At 32.9% G+C, this 21,308-nt stretch overlaps 1 protein-coding gene across 1 annotated transcript in view; it reads right to left on the bottom strand.

The window, feature by feature from the left end:
• Window positions 1–17,227: 17,227 nt before the first annotated feature.
• LOC107461749 (uncharacterized) overlaps window positions 17,228–21,308 on the bottom strand; it is a 5,700-nt gene continuing 1,619 nt past the window's right edge. The window contains 9 exon segments of the mRNA XM_021125257.2: window positions 17,228–17,663; window positions 17,870–17,970; window positions 18,684–18,833; window positions 19,165–19,281; window positions 19,381–19,452; window positions 19,757–19,867; window positions 19,958–20,056; window positions 20,152–20,215; window positions 20,614–21,020. Coding sequence (XP_020980916.1) covers window positions 17,336–17,663; window positions 17,870–17,970; window positions 18,684–18,833; window positions 19,165–19,281; window positions 19,381–19,452; window positions 19,757–19,867; window positions 19,958–20,056; window positions 20,152–20,215; window positions 20,614–21,020 — 1,449 coding nt within the window. The 3' untranslated portion in view covers window positions 17,228–17,335.

Here is a 21,308-nt window from a genome sequence, read left to right as displayed (position 1 = left end):
CGCCCCTATCCGACCGGGGCGGGTTTAAACCCGACCCGAAGCGGAGCGGGTCCTGAACTGGGCGGGGTGTTGATCGGGACGGGGCGGGGTCGGGTTCATGGTAAACCCGCACCTACCCGCCCCGGAGTGTACATATACTCCCTCATATATATATCTCTCTTAGCAATTAGGGTTGCCTCCCTCATACCTTCATACCCCTACCCACATACACAAATCTCAGAAACACACACAGCACTCACTTACCCAGATCCCAGAAACCCACACAGCAGCAACCTTGCTCACCGCCTCCGTGGCTCACCGCCGCTGTTGCTTGCTTTGCTCAGTCACTCACCGCCGTCGTTGCGCAGTCGCTCACCTCGCCGCTCTCCCTCCCCGTACTCACTTCGCTCGCACTTCTCTCGTTGCCGTCACTCTCCTCGCTGTTCGTCTCTTCGATTTGCAGTCTCTGATCCTTCCTTCCTCTGTCGTTGTCTCACTAGTAAGCAGCAAGCACTCCTCCTTTACTCACTACTTACAGCTTACTGGCTTGCTCTTTGCTTCTTGCCTTCTCCAGATTTTTTTTGTGAGTAAATTTTATAGTTAATTTTTTTTATGTTAGAACAGTTAAACTTGCCTTTTCATTAATATTATGTAAATTGTTGACGGAGGACTTCTTTGAGTACAATAATTATTGATCTTGAAAAATCCCTAAATGACGATATAAAGAATGATGTCCTCAGCCCTCAGGAACTTGTTGGCCCTGCCAAGGTCCTCTCCTTTTTAAAGAAATTAACATTTGCTAATCTGAATTGATTTATGTACTTCTTTAAAGCATGAGTTTTGCAATTTGTTTGAGTAATAACTGTAAGTTTTCTTACTTACTAGCTTATAAGAATCGGCCTAATTTATGTGTGTTGGCCTTATGTATCTTTATTTTTTTAAATCAAAGTATGTTTGGAAACTGAAATTATCTATTACTTCTATTTTTTATGTTAAATATATATCATATGGCTTTTCTGTTTAAGCATTGTTTATGGCTTTCCTGATTAATATTTTCTAGCAATCAAGATACTTGTGGTAGTTATAAAATTGAAGGCTGATTATCCATAATGCCATGTATTCTTTTGGAGCTGATTCAGAGTCAGTCAATCTTGTAATTTGTGCTTGATTAGTTATAATTGATTTCAATCTAACACCATCAAGTCATCATGCTTGCTATGTATACACATGAAACTTATTTAGGTAATGAGTGATTCACTTGCTGATGTTACAGCTTACATTTAGCATTGTTGTATCAAATTTGCTTATTAAATTATTAACCCGTTGACTGTAAATTTGTTACTCTTATTTTATACAACGAATTTTATTAGAATTAACATTGAATAAACTTAAATTTTTTTTAAAAGTTAGTTCTTGTCAAGCTGGTTTAAGTATTTAGAGAAGAGACTACAGTGTGATATATGATGCATTGGTGCTAATTTGTTTTTGGCTTTACTTTTAAAAAGATTGACTAGGAACTTGGAACTTGGAACCAGGCTTGTAGAGTTTGCACTTGGTCTTTTGATATAATTGAGAAATTTTTGCTGGGATAACACTTGATTAGTTGTGGTTAACAAGTAAAGAGGGGTGAGATTGGTTAATAGGACTCAATTTTTATATATTCTTATTTCTTAGCATGAGGCATTACTAAGATTAGTTTTTTTATTTATTATTTTACAAAGTAAGAGTTAGAGTAACTATTTCTGCATAGTTATATAGTAATTTTTAATTGTATCATCATTAGAGTTATTTTTTTTGTTGACCATGGAAACTATACTTATGCAAATTGTTCAATTCTAAAATAAGTGTTAGCTGCTTCTATTTTTGTTTATCTTTGCTTTGGAATTTTAATTTGGTGTTGCTTTCTTCTCAATGGTATTGCTGTTACTTCTGAAAAATTATTTCACCTTTTTTTCAAAAATGGTGCCAAGTTATTTGATAAAAATTTGTGTTTACTGATCATAATGCTTAATTTAACCAGTTTTTATGCTGTGTTTTCAATGTAGGTTTGTTAAATGGTGGAAGAACAAGAATAATGATTGAAGACTCTTTTGATGCAATTTTTTTTATTATGCTGTTAAATTTGTAGTGATTAAACATTAATCTATTTTATTTCAAGTTATTTGACATTGTATGAATCTTATGTTTGTATTTTAATTTAGTTATGAATTTTAAATTTTTATAGGGGCGGGTAGGGGCGGGACGGGTACCCGTGGGGGCGGGTTAGGGTAGAGCAGCCTACTACCCGCGGGTAGGAGTGGAACGGGTAGTAGTGGAGTGCAAGGACGGCGGGGCGGGGGCGGGGCGACTTCTTTAGAGCAAGTCGTGGTGAGAACCGACTTCATAGGACGAAGGTTGGTATTGGGTGAGACTCAATCCGTGGGATTAGGCCTTTTATTTGGACCTGGGCCTTTACTGTTGGGCCAGGGTATGAACAATAATAATAATACTGTTTAGTTGTTGTTGGTAATTTTTTTGAACAAATTATTAACCGATATTATCTAGAATGTAATAATTATCATTTTTCTTTTTGCATATTATCATAAATTTGTTGCCCTGGATCCGCCAGATACCTTTAACGAGGTAGCTGCAGCGACATTGGCATTGACTGGGTTTCAACATGTTTTGCGAGTAGGCGAAATGAAAGGTCATTCTCCACTACTGAGTCTGCCGTCTCGCCCTCAACTATGGCAAATGCAATAGGCACAGTGTTTTGATTCCCATCTTGTGCAACCGCTACCAGAAGTGCACCTTTATATTTTCCGTACAGGTGCGTGCCATCAACTTGCACCAGTAGCTTGCAGTGTCTAAATGCTACAATACACGGATAGAAGCTCCAAAAAACGCGGTGCAGAACTTTTACACCTTGAACCTCTTCAGTCTCACGGTAAACAGGGAGTGTTTTGATTTGAACACGAGACCTTGGCATTTTAACTGTCATTACTTTCAACCATACTGGCAGAGTCTGATAAGAAACTTTCCAATCACCGAAAACCTTGGCAACAGCTTTCTGCTTTGCCAACCAAGCCTTGCGGTAACTGACAATGTAGTTGAACCTGGATTGAACTTTTGCAATTACAGACTTCACCTTTATCGAGGGGTCTGATTTCACCAACGGCCTAATGGCATCTGCAATTGTGTCTGAGTCCAACTTGGCATGATGTTGTGATATCGTTCCCATGGTGCACGTGTGCTTGCCATTGTATCTCCTGATCTCCCAACAAGCTTTCTTTCGAATTAAGCTAGCCCGGATAAACTAATCACACCCTACACCATACCCCTTGCATTTCGCATAGAATGTCTGTGGCTCAGACTCACACACAATGTAATCAACTCCTTTAGAGATAGTGTAGATTTTGATTGTAGATATCACCGACTCTCTCAAACCAAATTCCATTCCAACACTAAACTCGCCATCTTCCGCCGCAGCGTTGCCTTCACCTACGACATGTGCACCACCATCAGTCAGACAAGGCAAAAAAATAAACACTGTAGGAAACTTGAGTTAATAATCATAACATACCCGTATTCGCATACTCAGAAAATTTCGGGGCATGCATGGCTTCGAGATCTAGAGTCCGCAAAGAAGACGGAACACCAAACGAGTGTTGGCTTACAATCACATTCGCTTCATTTTGCACCTCCGGATTGGCTGCCAAGTCTTCGTCATCGTTTTCGTCATCAACTTCATAGTTAGCTTTGAACTCCTCTTCACTGTCATTATTATCTTCTTCCCAATCTATATCCCCAAACTCATCAACGTTGACCTCCTCGCCGACCGCGCCCGACCCTGACTGTTGTTCAAACTCAACGTACAACTCTATCATCGGCACGTGAAATCGAGTTTCTTGATAAATACAGAACATCTGCTGCATACTGGCATCGTCAGTAATGGGCATTAATTGAAACTATATTAGCCCACCAAATACTTGCACATGACTTCTGTATAAAAGGTTGCTCACCCTTTTTAAAATATGGCTTTGAATGTTATTATAAAGCCCATTTTGCAACTCGACAAAGCTCATGGTACATGGAATAGCAAATGACAACGGACATTTACAAACAAAAGTCACTCCTTCATGTGTGTTTGGTATAACTTCACCATTATAATATACTTACAAATTTGCAATATTTTCCATAACTTCAACCTCAACTACTCCGATTTTTTTTGACACACCTAACTGCCAAAAAAAACTAAGAACTATAACATATGTATTCGAAAGAAGAGTATGATGAGTAGAATGGGAGTGAGGCCATTTGGGCGAGAATTACTTCGTATTTATAGGCAGGCCTCTTCATTAAAATGTTTTTTTCTCAACAAAACACAACTTGCATTTTTCATTTTTCAAAAAATAAGTTGACAACGCGAAAATTGCAGTCTGAGTTTTGCTTTTCCCCAAAAAAAAAAGCTGCACTCAGCACAAAACGCAATCTGCGTTTTGTTATTTCGAAAAAAATTTAACCCATCACAAAACACAGGCCGCGTTTGGGTTAAAACAAATAAAATTTTTTTTTTGAAAAGCCTGCAGAACACCTGACATCATAGCATGGAAAAATTTGTCCATGCGTCCATTACATTGAACAACACCAACCTTTGTTCCATATAAAAAAATGAACCTCATGTTTCATAAGAATTTTGTTTATTTTTTCTTTTTCTCTAATCAAAAGCAGCAAGTTTACCATTTAGATTAACACGTATGGTTAATATTACAAGTGTGAGGAGTAGTGTATGAAATTAATTTTACATTAAAAAGAGCAACATATAGTGAGGAGTTTATAAAATGAGAAACTCATTAACTTACAACCTTAAGGTTTTGAGTTGGATGTGGTGTTTTCTCATCTTTATATATTTATGTATATGGGTTAAGTACGATTTTGGACCATAATGTAGAGACCGAAAATTTATTTCGTCTCTGACCTTTTTCGGCTACAAAATGGTCCCAAAGGTTCTAGTTTGTTTTAAAATCATCATTCGGACGAAAATATCCTTCCCTTTCTTCCTCAAAATCAACAAAAAACAGAAGCACAAGCTGAAGCTGAACCAGAAGCGGAAGAACAACAACAACAATGAATCATGTATACAGTTAACTATTAACAGAAATTCAATAACCTAAGCTAATTCTATCAAATCTAAACTAATTCAACAACAATAATAATTCAACAGCAACTTTCAGCAATTCAATACCCACCTAAAATCAACTAACAGAAAATTAAAATTCATCTAAACAAATCCAAAATCAAATCAAGGAACTAACACTAACCAAAACTAGAAATTGAAAGCAAAATGGTAACCTGGATTATGAAAATAGAAAACAGAAAAGAGGGGACAAGGGAGGCAGTGGTGGAGCGCCAGTGGTCTGGACATGATGAGAAGGGGCTGGAGGTGGCCAAAGAATGTGCTAGCCGAAGCAGAAGAGGTGGCAGGCCTAGAGGCGGCTGTGAGTGGATAGAGAACTAAAAACAGAGGCTGAGCCAGATTTCACTTGTCAAAGCCATGAAGAACTGGGAGTGGCCAAATAGAAGTAGGGCAGAGATGAAGTGCGGAAAGGAGAGAAAAGAGGAATGTGATGGGTTCGTCGGTGGCACGGCGACGACAGGGCTGCGGTGAAGGCACAGAAAAAGGGGAGAGGAGAAAGAGAGAGAGAAAAAGAAAGAAAGAGGGACGATGAAGAAAGAGGGGAGAGGAGCAGCGGCGGCGGCAGCGAGGATCAGCGGCGTTGGCCCTTCCCCTTCCCTTCCCTACCTTTCCTTCCCCCTCTTCTAAACCAACTCTCCCTCCCCCTCCAGCGTGCGTGATTCCCTTCCCCTTTTCTGTCTTATTCACATTTTTTTTTGTAGTTAGGGGAGTTTTTGGAATAAAAATGAAAATTTTGGTAAAAAATGACGATTTTAAAATAAATTGGAACTTTCAGGACTATTTTGTAGCAAAAAAAAAGTCAAAGATGAAATAAATTTTTGACCTCTACGTTAGGGACCAAAATCGTACTTAACCGGTTAACCCTATGTATATTTAATATGTTATTTTACATATTTTTTAATTTATGTTTTTATACAAATAACTAATTGGTGTTAATTTTTTATGCACAATGATATGATTAAAATTTATTTATTATTAACTAAGATAAAGAATTTATTTATATTTATATTATTTGCATATAATTTAAATGTGAATAGATAATATGTTAATTTAGAATACAATAATAGCTAATTTTGAAACAATTTATATGATATACCATAACAAATAAAAAAGGATAATTACTCAAATATAAAGACATTTTCATATAACAATAATAAATAAAGATTCTTGAATAATTTGATATATTAATTTAATTATTAATATAAAAAGATGCTATTATTAGTAATTAAAAAGGATGTAGTATTTATTTATTTCATAATTATTATTTTTAGTAATTATTTACATAAAAATATCTCATATAAAAACTTTTAAAATATAAATACATATTATATTAAATAATTCAGTCAAATATATTAAATAATTATTTTTTACGTAAAAATAATTATCAATAATTATTTTTACCTAAAAATATGGAATTTTTTTAAATAAATAATTTAATTATTTTAATTATCAAAATTAATAATTGGGCAATTTACTGTTATAAATAAACTGGCCATCAATATTATCAGAGTACAAATTTTGCAAAATAGATATCGAAATGTATTTTTCGAAATGTATTTTTTTCCATAAACTATGTAAACCGCGATAGGAGTATCGCGGTTTACAAAATGCACGTAATCCGTTATAGAGGTGTCGCGGATTACGTTCAAAGTCAAACTACACATAATTCGCGGTAGAGTTTCGCGATTTGTGTGTGAATTGTAAATGTGTAAAAATCGCTGTAGGGGTGTAGCGGTTTATGTTGATATCCAAAATGGCTAGAAACTGCGGCAGGATCTCGCGGTTTCTGTGTATATGTAATTTTTTCAACCTAAACCTTTAACTTTAGCATAGTTTGCACCAATTTTCGTGCATCACCCATGCCTGACATCTCATCGGTGGAATCATTTCAGTCATGGTGCCTGCGAATTGGAGATTGAGATTATCTTTTTTTTATATACCTGCTGTTCTTGTATGAAAGTGAACTCATAGGTATAGCTCGTTCTGTTGATACTTGAACTTGCTTTCCTTACGAGTGAGAGAAAGGAACATCGTCTTCTTGTAAGGACGACGGCGTTGGGCACCTGCAAAGGGACTCCAACGCTCAAGTTAGTAAGAGTAGATAAATATGAGTTATTGAGAATGAATAACGTACCTCATTTATGTCAGGAGTGGATATATTTATAGAATTATTGTGTTACTGACAGTTACTTAATGGGTCTAATATTGTGGAGTTGTTACTGAGTAGGTGATAACTGCTCTTTAGTGCTCTTTTTTAGAGAGATTTGCGGAGAGATTTCTGTGCTCATCTGGGTTGGTGCGTAGTTATTTAATTTTATAGGATAAATCCGTTAGGAGAGTAAAACATGTACTCTCAACGTATTCCTGATAATTTTAACCGGATTGCAATTTATAGTTTTACCTGGGTCAAATTATAGCCAGTGAAAATTTTCAATTAAACAGGATGAGCTTCCGACCTATAAATCGAAATTGTGATTATGGCAGCCCCAAGCTCAACTTGTTAGATAGAGAAAAATGAAAAAAATTGGTACAGATGAAATAGATAAACAAATAAATAAAGCTGAATAAAAAAGATGTAGCCCCCAAATTTAGCCGGTTAGTCAATATTTATTCAAAACCAATTGAATGGTAAGAGTTGTTCGATCAATATAATTGTGTGGGGATACTTTTCTGCTTGAGAATAATTTTTTATGGATGGCATATAGTATTTGATTGACGCGAACTGAAAAGTTCGAAAATATGTATTCGTTGACCAAATTGATTGTATGATCCGAGGATGTAATAATCAATTGTCTTGAGAATATTTTCAATCCACAGCAACTTATTGACGAATTTCTTGTCCAAAACAATTAATTATTGAATATTGAGTGAATAATAAAGATTTGTTTTGATTGGTAAAAAGTCATTTTTCGGATTAATTAATAGCCAATTTTATTTTTCGATGGATTGATTGTTTGATTTTGATATGTGAAATGATAAGATACATACATAATATAAAGCAATTCGAATATATAGAATAGTAGATACTAGGGGTGTAAGTTACCGAACCAAACCGAAATTTACCGTAAAACTGAACCGAAATTTACTACAACTGAATAAAAACCGAAAAAAATCGGTTTTTTTTGTTTTCTTTCGAAGCAAACCGATCGGTTCGGTTCGGTTTTCAGTTGGCTTGGCAGAAATCGAACCGAACCGCAGAAGTGGTTTAGTAATACATTGAAATAGAAATTTTAGACTTAACAAATGTGTTTGTTTTATGTTTAGCTGTTGGAATGAGTTAAAATTGTGTTGAATTTGAATGTAATGTAATATTATTTCAGTTTATTGATTGTTTTGAACATCATTTTACTAAGATTAATTTTCTATTAGTTAGAATTTAAAAACTGAAAAAATCGACTGAACAAAACCGCTTTTCGTTCGGTTCGATTCGATTGTTGCGCAGACAGCAAACCGATTGGTTGGTATTATATAAAAATCGAACAGATCGGTTCGGTTGATTTTTGGTCTAAAATCGAACCAAACCAAACCGATAACACCCCTAGTAGATACCTCGTAAGAAGTTATGATGTATTAAAAGTTGACATAAAAGATTTATATGAGCAAATTAGATTATACATATACATAATTTTACCGAAGTAGAAATGTCAACGGCGACTCATAAGTAAGGTTCATAAGTTATAACTCGGTTTGAGTTGGTGGAGGAGAAAGTGAAATTTGCTCACGTATGATCGAGATCTATTCTCATACGTTGAAGGTGAAAAATTGAAGACACATTAAACATGTTCTGTTCCAATTGCTAATACATTAAGAAGAAATTTTGTTAAATACATATTCTAAATTTATTGGCTAAAATTAAAATTAAGCTCCGTCATTCCGAATAATTGAAAAAAAAATGAATAAGACAGCATGAACATTGAGTAATTAGTTGAAGAACAAGCAGTAATTGCTAATAATGATAATATAAACAAGAAAGAATAAGAAAAAATGTAGCTTATTAGCGTGCCAATAGGAATAAGTAGTTATGTATTATGCTGTTTTGTTAAAAATCAATAAGAAAGTGTCATTACTATAGTAAGTTGTTTAAAAAATTTATAATTGGCAACATAAGAAAAAAAAAAGAGGAATTCAGCATAATAATAAATATGATGATTAGGGCAAAGCAATGTAAAATAAGAAATAAAGCGAATACTCATTCACGAGTAATACGTGAATTTAAAATGAACGTAGAAAAGATTCACTATCACTGGAAGGATAGAATAAATGATAAATTTGTAAAAATTTATTTAAAAATATTGTAAAAAATTGTTAAATTTGGTTAAAAACTCGAATATAATTCCAACTTGAATATATCTACTCTACATCCGCCTATCCGATCCGCGGATCCACACAATAATAATTAAAAATAAATAAATATATATGTTTGGTATTATATTTACTTGTTTGTATGTTTTAGTTAGTAATTAGTATTCATATATTGTATTATTTTATTTTTGTTATTTAGAAAGAGTTTGATTAAAAATATTTTAGGAATAAATAAGTTTAAAAGTATAAAAAAATATTTTTATTGAATTTTTTTACATAGAAATATGATTAAAAAGAGAAGGTTTAATTATGCGGATATATTCGATATCCGATCCGATCCGCACTAAAAAGCGCGGATATCATATCCGATCCGATCTGATGAAAATTATGCGGATCGGATCAAATTTTTGGCCATATCCGATCCGATCCGATCAGCTATGGACCTGCAAAAATAATAACAAAAGGTTCTTGGGGTTATTTAATTTCGGTCCCCCGGTGGGTGCCAAATGTTCTTGTGTGAAAGTGAACTCCAATGTATAGCTCGTTCTGTTGATACTTGAACTTGTTTTCCTTGTGAGTGAGAGGAAGGAACATCGTCTTCTTGTAAGGACGGCGGCATTGGACACCCTGTAAAGGGACTCCAACGCTCAAGTTAGCAAGAGTAGAAGATAAATATGAGTTATTGAGAATGAATAACGTACCTCCTTTATGTCAAGAGTGGATATATTTATAGAATTGTTGTGCTACAGGCGGTTACTTAATGAGTTTAATATTGTGGAGTTGTTACTGAGTGGGTGATAACTGCTCTTTAGTGCTCTTCTTTAGAGAAGAAATTTGTGGAGAGATTACTGTGTTCGTCTGGGTTGGCACGTAGTTATTTGATTTTATAGGATAAATCCGTTAGGAGAGTAAAAATATACTCTCAACGTTCTTCTAATATAGTACGTGTGTATTTAATTTTAACCGGATTCTGATTTATAGTTTTGGGCCGAATTATAGCTAACGGACGGATCACCTGCGAAATGGGACGCCTACAAAATAGAGCAGTGACCATTTTTCTACTGTTCGTAGGCGAAATGACTTCCATTAGAATATTAGAATGGATAAGAAATGATCATATTGAATTTTTCTATTTAAACAATAATAAGTTTGGATGTTTCACAAAAATAGAAGGGGATTGTTAAGAATAGGTTTAGATTTTGTTTTTTATTTTTATTTTTTATAGATAATTTTTATTTTCAATTTTTTACATTTAAATTTTTTATGCCTTATTTTTAAATGTTAAAAATAACAAAAATATCTTTTATTAAAATCTATTTTTAAAATGAATATTTTAATATTTTAAAATATAAAATTATATTTTTATTAAAGGTACGTTTTTAGTTATTTAATTTTTTATTAAGTTATAATTTATTTTTATATAATATCCAACATGAAATATATTTGTTGAATTTATAGTCAATTTAGTTCTAAAATTTAGGATTGAATAAGTATATTTGTTAAATTTTTTTTATTTAGTACTGAGTACATACTACCTGAATTAAGAGAATTATGGTGAATAATAGATTAACTTACTAGTCTTATTTTTTAATGGTTGATCTATATAAATACAATTAATTATTTTAAGATTGTAATTTATTTCATATTTGATATTATATAATTGTTAGACAGAGAACTTAGTTAATGAAATGAGCCAATAATTAGAGAAGGCATAACCTGAAAAAAATAAAACTAAATAAATAAACACAACATCACAGACTCCAAAAATATTGATCTTTTGATAAAATTAAAATAAAATAATAAAAGAAAGGTCGCTGAAAAAATTAACAATATATATATATATATATATAAAAGAAGGTGGAATAACCTGAAAATTAGAGAGCATGATGGGAGAATCAAGTAATATAGTGGGATTAATACTAGGACATAGTGATGCACGGTGATGCAGAATAAGAAAATGGAGATACAGAAGCAAAAAGGGTCGCGGTTTATGCATGTTGGCAATTCACGCATAAATCGCGACACCCCTACGATTTATGTGATGATTTTCCTCCAATGTAATCCGCAACACCCCTATAAGTCTATAACGGATTACGTTCATTTGTAAACCGCGGTATCCCGGTTTATATAATTTATGAAAAAAATACATTTTGGTATCAACTTTTTAAAATATGTATTTTAGTAATTTTGCGGGCCAATTTATTTAATTCAGTAAATTGTCTTTAATAATTTGTAACGTATTTACAAATTGTTAATATAATGACAGATTGTTAAATATACTATAAATTATTTATTTTGGTAATTAAAATAATTAAATTATTTATTTTAAAAAAATTCCTAAAAACATTTGAATGGGCCTAATTATCCATGAAAATACCTCCTTGTCATTGTCACAGACTTGGGTGGTCTAAAATAGGAGGAAAGTTCATCTATTGACAATAAGTGAGAGCTATATGAGTAGGTTGAGGCCTCCACCCCCATAGGGTTATGGAGTGATTCAAAACATGTTCCTCTCTCCATTTAATTGATTTCTGACGTGAGAGCACTGCACAAACATGCATTCATGCTTAGATTGATTTCTTTTGTGGGCGCGTGATGTGTCCTTAATTACCACTGCTACTAAACTATTCACTCTGGAATGCCCACATAAGCCAAAACTATAGTACCATAGATTCTTACTACTCATTAATTATTTCACTAGCTTTTTTAATTTTGGAGTATATACTCTGATGGAATAGTTAATTGACTGGCTACATTTTAGGCGGCACTCATTGAAGTTTCTAGCACCACCTAAAACCTTCCTTCTATATAGTACGACATAGTATGTACATAGTACCAACCAGTAGTTAACACTATTGTTTTAACAAAGGTGAAATGGTTTTATAATATCTAAATTACAAAAATAATAATTCAAAATTATTATATTTAAATTAATATTCATAATTTTATATACGTAATATTTATAATTTTATATTTTTAATAATAATTAATAAATACAAACAAAAACTAAAAAAAAAAGGACAAATTATAGTTATCTTTAACAGTTTAATTAACCTCCAAATTTTAGTCTCTTAAACATTTTTCTATAAATAACTGTGACCCTCTTCTTCTTTTCATCAGCTTTATTATTATTGCCACTAGTTATACTGTTATAGTAGTAGCTGAGGAGTAGTTGACAAATTAAGAGGCGTACTTTTTTAGTGGCTAACAAAGCAAAAGGCTGTTACATATGTACAAATTGTCTAGGCATTTAGTAGGGGAAATTAAATAATAAAATAATAATAAGTATTTTATGTATATCTTTTTAATATTAAAAAATGATTAATGAGAAAAACTATTTTTATATCATAAAAAATATTTTTCTTTAATTAAATAGCCATGTTTTAAGAAAATTACAAACAGTGAGCACCACCATTAGTTCACATAAGAAGTGAAACAAAAGCTATAGATTTAAAAAGTGTGGAGTAATAGCTTGTCACTTTCATTGTCACTTGGATATTGGAATAGCAATGCAAGTTGCATATAGTGCACACGTGAGGAAGTGAAACAAAATGGACCAGGCACGACTCAACCGTGGCCATGCATATGCTTGTATTGAGTTTTGGAGTTTTTTTTAATAGTTTTAAATATATTTTTTATTTTTTTATGTTTTGAAAAATAACATACAAAACTTAATAAAAATTATCTAAAATAATAGAAAAAAAATTCTAAAACCTAACAAAAAAAATTCAAAATCGTTAAAAAGAACATTCAAAATTATAAAAAATATCTAAAATTTCTAAAATTTAAACATCTAAAATCTAAAGGTATTGTTTGTTTTTATTTACTTTTTAATGTACATTTCTAGAAAAAAATATCTGAAACTTCTAAACTTTAAACATCCAAAAGTTAGATATAAAAAATTATCCAAAATGATGTCTTCGTTTTTAATAGTTTTTTTATTTATTTTTAATTGTACATTCCTAAAAAATACTTGAAATCTCTAAAATTTAAATATATGAAATCCAGGAATAAGAAATATCTAAAATTATGTTTCTTGTTAATAGTTTACTTTTATTTATTTTTAATTGTACATTCTCAAAAAAATATTCGAAACCTTTAAAATTTAAATATCCAAAATACAGGTATAAGAAATATTCGAAAGCAAAGCCGTTTTTTTATCATAATTAGAAGAGTTTTTATTGTGTTTAAATTTTAGAATTTTTATTATTAGGTTTTGAAAGTTCTTGTACAATGATTTTAGATGTTTTTTTTATTATATTTTGAATGTTTTTTCAATTGATTTTGGATAATTTTTTTGGTTTATTTAGAGCTCAACTAATAATTGGTTATTGTTTGTTGATAGTCCAATTGATAACCTAGCATGATTGTATATTAAAATGGAGCAGGAAAATGTTGAGGAGTATTATCCGAATTCCAAATGGATTGAATAAGATGTATCGAATTGCATGATGGATTTTATTGCTAGGAATGAACGGACAAAGGGCCTAGGGGGTGGACAATTATGTCCATGAACCAACACAGCACAAGCCCACATGGCTCATGGATATGGACCGCTTCAAGATCATAACATTTCAACCACCAAACAAAACATTATTAGCAGCATCATTTCTGCATGCATGCAAGCGTTGTGGGCAGTGGGCACACTTCATTCCTCGTTCCACAAGTGTGTGGTCATAGTAAGAACTAAGAAGCAAATTAAAATAAAGGTTTTTCAATCGAATAATTATTAATTAATATTACTATAACTTCATTTCAGTGTGTGATTATAGTAAGAAACGAGCGATGCATATTATTTTGGGAAAAAGACATGTAGCTCCCTGACTTTTTAAATTTTTGATAAATACATCCCTGACAATCCCTGACAAAATTTAAATAAAAAAAGTTCCTAACTTTAACAAACGGGGACAATTTAGTCTTTCCGTCTATTTGCCTCTCATACACCAAACGGAACTGGCTGACGTGGCTGAAATGGCGTCCAGGTATCCGTTATAGTGCCACGCTGGAAGGAAAATAAAGTTTGAAGGATAAATAAGTCATTGACGTCATTTTACAAATAAAGTTCCAAGGACAAATAGGTCCTTGAGAATTTTTTTTTTCAAAATTAATAAACTCTTTTCTTAAATTCTCTCATTTATCTCTCTCCATTTTTATATTTTTCTCTACTATTTTTACTCTATATATAATTATATTTTATATTAGTAATTTGACAAATCAAAATATGTCATTTGATATTTTTTTACAATTAAAATATTTTAAATGTAAAAGTATACACATTAAATTATTTTAAATTTTAGATAACGAATGTTAAAATTAATTATTAATAAAAAATTAGACTATTTCATATAAAAATAATAACTAAAAATCTTATTATTTAATTTTTTATCTGCGGATATCTTGGTCTTCTTAGTCATAAATTTTTGTCAACTTACGACTTTTTTGTAAAAGTAGTTTGATTTTATAAATCTTTTGTGTCATGCATAATTTATACTGTTAGAACAAAGTGAACTATAATTTAAAAAAAATTATTCTCGTAATGTTATTATGGATAAAAATACTAGTTCTAATATAATACACAAATGCATTAATGCTAACTTAATACATGAATGATGCACAAATGAACTAATGCTAACTTGATGCATAAATGAACTTATGCTAACTAATGCCACTGATATGATGAAAAATGAACTAATGCAATTTAACAAATTCTAATATAATACACAAATACACTAAAACTGAACTAATGCAATTTAAGAAAAAAAGTAGAAATAGAACAGCTCAATTTCTGCAATTTTAATACAAATAATTTAAATTGCAGAATACAACAAGTTATCATAATATAAACATAATAGAAGCATAATGAAAAAAAAATTCTCAAGGACCTATTTGTCCTTCGAACTTTATTTGCAAAATGATGTCAAGGACTTATTTGTCCTTCGAACTTTATTCCCCTTCCAGCGTGGCACCATAACGGACACCTGGACACCGTTTCAGCCACGTCAGCCAGTTCCGTTTAGTGTATGAGAGGCAAATAGACGGAAGGACTAAATTGTCCTCCGTTTGTTAAAGTCAGAAATTTTTTTGTATTTAAATTTTGTGAGGGATATATTTATCAAAATTTTAAAAAATTAGGACCTACCTGTCTTTTTCCCTATTATTTTTGGTTGTGCATGCTGTATGTGGTTTTTCACTCACAAGTCACAAAGTCAAAAGTGAATGTTCTTTTATTGTGCAATATGTATAAGAAAACTTGAAATTGTATGTTGACAATATTGGATTAAGAGGCCAAATTAAAATCACATGAAGAGAGACGCGACTACGTAACAATGAAGAAGCACTGATTTTCGATATGTTTCTTTTATTTGATGTAATGGGTGAGGTGAACTTGGAAGTAGCAAACCCATTCATGTATGTGCAGTACAAATTGCATATCCTAACTGTTCCAAGAATTACCTGAAATATTGATTTTGGGTTTGAATGTGAAGTCCAGACATTTTGAGGCTGCGTTGTTCTTACGTCAATGTGCCGCCGGCCGAGGATTTTTCGTAAAAAGGTGGGGGTGATATCTGCGATGCTTAAGTAAGCAAGGATTTTTGGTAGGTTTTAGTAGATTATAATATAAATTATATTTGAGAAATGTCAATGTATTTACAATAGAATTGATAACTATCAACTGTAGTTTCATTTTTATTGATGGATAACCATTTTTCTTTATCTTAGGAGTACGTTGGAATTTATCTTCTAAAAAAGATGAGAATAATAAGAGATTCACAGGACTAGTTAGTAGTTAAGAGTAAATAGAGCTGAATTCTTTCGTGGCAGTTTGACCTCTCCAGGGAGGTCGGGTATGGGTTGGTATCCTCTCCTTGGTTTAAGCTTTTTATTCTTACTGGGCTGACATTTATCAATTTGAGCCCGTGTACGAACACTGCCTCAAATGCTCTGTCTCTACTCTCTAACATCCGCGTCTTTGGGATCCATAATCATTCCTTTAATTTTATCCAACTATTCTTAAGTTTAGATTCTATTGCTCCCAGTGTGTTTAGACTTTAGAAAAAAGAAACCCTTACTTTATCAGTTAATCCATTGGCTTCTAATATAATTTATCCTTACAAGACATTTGAAATTACCAAATATCGGTCAAATTAGTTTCTTAATTTAATTTTAGAGACCATGCGGATATAGATGAATGATTTTGTAATGTCTAAGTTCAAATTAACAATTAGAAACATAAAATCACATTAAAAACATTAAAGAGGGAGCCTAACCATTTTGATATATAAATAATAATCATCTTATTTTAATAAAATTATTTCCTATATTCTTTTTTAGCTTAGTAATGTCTGTTTGCCAACTTGCCAAAATGCCAAGTAACATGAGAACTACTTAGTTTATACCCCCTTTTGGGTGAGAAGATAATAATACTTTAGAGGATTCAAAATCTTGAAAGTGAAATAAATGGAGCGTTGAACTCCTCGTGAAGACCTAGACAACACGACTGCTGTTTCTGAAAATTCGGGTCATTAAGAATACACAGAATACTTTACATGGCAGACCCGGTATATAAATGCAGCTATGCACGTCACATTTGTTTATTAGATGCATCCCAGACTATTGTCTTGCGTGAATCATGTTAACAAGGACATGGCAAAGATTTTTGAATATTGAAAGTTATATTTAATTAACATTTTAATTCCTTTAAAGTTCGTTTTGTTCGCAAGTGCAAATTAGTGAATTACCAAACGATGCGCTTTGACACGAAGCCGAAGGTGCAAGGAGAATTAACAGGTGTCTTATTTATGTTAACACCGTATTTAACCAAATCAGGGAAATACACAATATTCATGTATGACTAAAGAAAATTGATAGATAAGTTATTTACAGAACTTCGTCATCTAGCTGGTTATAGAAAGAACCGTCATCAATGGGCATGGATGGTGGGGTTCCAGGCGGTATACAAGCTTCACCGTTCTCGCCGGCACATATGCAGAGAGCCTCGGCATCCCTGAGGGTTGCATCGAGGTCAATTTGACCGCTAAGCTCATTTATAAACTTGAGAAGGTTGTCGAAGTCCATTCCTTCCCACATTATCTTATTACGGTGTTGTTTCAAGAGAGCCACACAGACATAAAGGTGCAGATGCTCAGATGGATAGTGTGTCCACAACACTTCCCACAACCGCATTATTTTTTCGAACTCAAACTCCCTGAAATGTTAATCAATATTAATTAGATTAGATTAGTTTAGTTGTCTAAATAGCTGTTGTACACACACATTAGCAAAATCAAGGCATGTCAGAAACACTAAACTTCAACAACGTTTAGTTTGTATCAAGGTGGAAAAACATTTCTAGTGTCTTGTGTTCCAAAAACGAGTGAACTATGACAAACATAGCATTTCAGGGGAACTAACCTTTTAAATTGGATCAAAATCCAACGAAAACAGAAGAAATAATTCAAGCAGTCGTGCTGCTTGAAATAGTTATGCAATGGACAATCCAGTAGCTCCACCAACTACAGGGAAATAAAAAAACCCAATGTTACGAACCACAAATGATAGCAAAAGCAATATATCTCACTACCAGAGTTCCCCACAAAGCTGCAGACTGGTTACCCAGGCACAGGAAAATTACGGCTTTAGTTCCGGTTGATGAAGCCATCAAAGCCAAGATGCATCAGCATAGTAGCTAATGCAGAAAATTAAAATTAAAGATGAATGCTAAAGTAATTAGTGCCAAACAAATCATTCTGCCATACTAGAATGCATACTTGAAAGATCCTATGGGAAGTGACGTTATATCAATTTTCTCATATTGACCCTGGAAGGGCACTTTTGGAATACTATTGAAAAAAGTTTATTAATAGAATTTAGGAATAATTGCAAGGTAGCTACATAGAAAAGCTGATCAAAGGCACTATCACAAGTTCACAACCTTTTTTCTATGTTCTAGATCATTGGAAAATCATAAGTAATAACACTTCCAATTTGAGATACACACGTCACTATATCATTTAAGCATACAGGTGCACTATAAGATGAAAGCCAAATCAGCTTCTGTATTCATGTGTTAAAATAATAAAATGATAGGGCCAGGTCATTGGGGCAAATTGAGTGTGAATCAACCGACAAATGTATGACAAGCAATCCTTAAATAATTAGGAATGAGGATGTGTTGCTTGTTAAAAAAAGGAGAGAGAGAGAGAGAGAGAGAGAGAGAGAGAGAGACCTTAGATAATGCAAAAAGTTGAGAGTGCATGCCATTTTGGTCACGATTAAAGTTCGGTCCAAGACGCTCCAGTAGAGCAACAAAACACCAAAATGCCTCTGATTCATCACCCATCACAAACAATATCGGAGACAAAAGATCGCTCATTCCCTATAAAACAGCACATATTTAAAATCTCAACCATATTAGAAGATGGTGTTCAGAGCAACAATGCTCATCTATTGCTTGTTTACTTGTTTCTTGGACTACATGAAACGGAGAATTATATTGAGAAAAGTTATGGGACAAGATCATCAATTATTTCACAATGTAACTTGGCACTGAATTACTATTTGGTATAACAGAATAATTAAACATCCATGGAAACCACACATGAATACACAAAAAAGGCTGCATCTTTTTTTTAAAAAAGATTTAAATATACTGATATATTACAATACTTTAGTTAAAGACTTAAAGCCCAAGATCCCCCAAATAGTACCTGACAATAACCTAGATCGAAGTTGTAGAATGAATATGTCAACAGGATATCGCGCATAAGAATGATATTTGGATTATCATCCCCTTCATAGAAAGCAAGCGATCTATCAGTTCTCACCTTCAAAAATACAAGAAAGGATATTAAACTAAGCACCATTCAGGTTGTCATCCATGTGTATCCATTCTAGCTTAGAGCAGTTATCATTTGCTAACTTACCACATCTTTCTCAATAAGACCTTTCCTTTCCCTGAATTTTGTAAATCTTTTAGCCTGTGCCTTGGAGATACTCTACAGAGAGCAGAAAAATACATAAACAGATTTAGATTTCATTATTCGAAAAAGCTTGATTACACACACGTATACAGAAAATCAGAAGGAAGACTAAAGGATGTGAGCCCATCCATGTTCACATCATTGAAATGGTGTAACTGGTAGTGTTAGCATTTGATATAAATGTTTTGAGACACTGACCTCTACATAATCAACTTCACCAATAACTTATGACAAAAAGGTATTCTGAAGTGAATGTTAGGACGCAAAGAATTAATCATATATATATATATATATAAAGCATGCAATGATCAAATGAAACCTGCCACTGGTTCTTTATAGTTTCATACTCCGACTTCTTAACTGACTTCAGGAATTCTCTCTCTGCATATGTTGAGTCATATGAATAGTATCCCAAAATCAAGCCCCAAACCTACAATTAATACATAGCCTTAAAAGAGTAAAAATGTATTCATCATAAAAGTAGTTAGATCAAAAGTGATCACAAAAACAGTACACAAACCTCTTTTCGTAAATTGTGCTCAAGTCCACCATAAAATATTCTCTTTCTCAAAGCTTCTGAATCTGTCACTCTCCCTTCAGAATCCAAGAAAGTCATCCACTGTGGATGTTTGACCCCAGAAAACAATTTAGCAAACAATAGACAGGGTTATTTTGCACAAGTAAGATATCTTCTAGGATAGACATCATTCATACCTCTTGAGAATCTAATGGGGGTTGACGTGGTTTTCCCCATACTAGTGATAATTTATCCAGCTGCCAGAAGATAAACAAAAAAATGACATCATTGGTATTATACAGGGTAAATAGGAGAAGTAAAACAAAACCATCCAAGAAATTTTGGTATTCTAGTGGAATTTATATCATTCCAAATGCACATACCCCAAATATAATATTTACCTTCACTACAACCAGGATATTCAAGATTCAAGAATACAATATGACCACAGATTAAAAGATGCCACAAATTGACAAAAAGTATAACTACAAATTATGTCACTAGCGCACCAAAGATAAAGTCTTGGAAATTATACCATACTGGTCAAAGGATGCTATCTCATTGTTCATTCTAACTTTATTTATATTCAAGGTATAAAAGATGTGTAAAAACGTAACAACGGTGTAAAATGATCGTGCAACTGACACCATGAATTTCTGTTGCTTACAGTAAGGCTAGTATTAACAATATCAGCAATGAAGTGAATAAGTTACCGCCTTAGGATCTGGGTATCGGTAGATTTCTTAGGCTGATCAAGGTTAGGCTGGATTTGGGTGCTCCTTTCATAGCCACTGAACCCATTATTCTGGTTTTCACCAAAGAGTTGAGATGTTGTTTCACGAGCAAATCTTGTTACAAGAGAGAACTTCTCTAACACTTGAATAGAAAGGTCCCGAGGATCATGAGCTTTATGTTTTGGTCTACCATGGAATTGAGGAACACTGGCACTTAGATTATTGGCACCACTATCAGTCCTTTCTTGGTTCTCATTCAAATTTGTTTCATCAACTGAAGGTCCACATGCAACAGAAACAGCCCTAGGCAGCTCCAAAGAAGACAAAGTCCTCTGGCAGTCAATCCAAAAATTGGAACATTTAGCTAGCCAAATATTATGATATAAAATTGAATCTAATAAATCAAGGATACTTCAGACTCATAAGGCATCCAGATGTAAGCATCTACACTCTCCTCATCCACTTTCAAGAGAGTAGCCAAAAACCCATACATAATATGAGTGCCTATCCTAAGATTTATATATATATCTCTATGCATATAGTCTTAGAAGCATTCTTTTGAATGTTGACATGTGGCACTCAACTAAAAACCTACAATTTTCCACTATCCAAACAAAAGT

Source organism: Arachis duranensis, chromosome 1 (genome assembly GCF_000817695.3).
Source record: "Arachis duranensis cultivar V14167 chromosome 1, aradu.V14167.gnm2.J7QH, whole genome shotgun sequence".
Taxonomy (NCBI): domain Eukaryota; kingdom Viridiplantae; phylum Streptophyta; class Magnoliopsida; order Fabales; family Fabaceae; genus Arachis; species Arachis duranensis.
The sequence above is the reverse complement of the archived record's forward strand: the minus strand, read 5'-3'. Positions and strand labels throughout refer to the sequence as shown.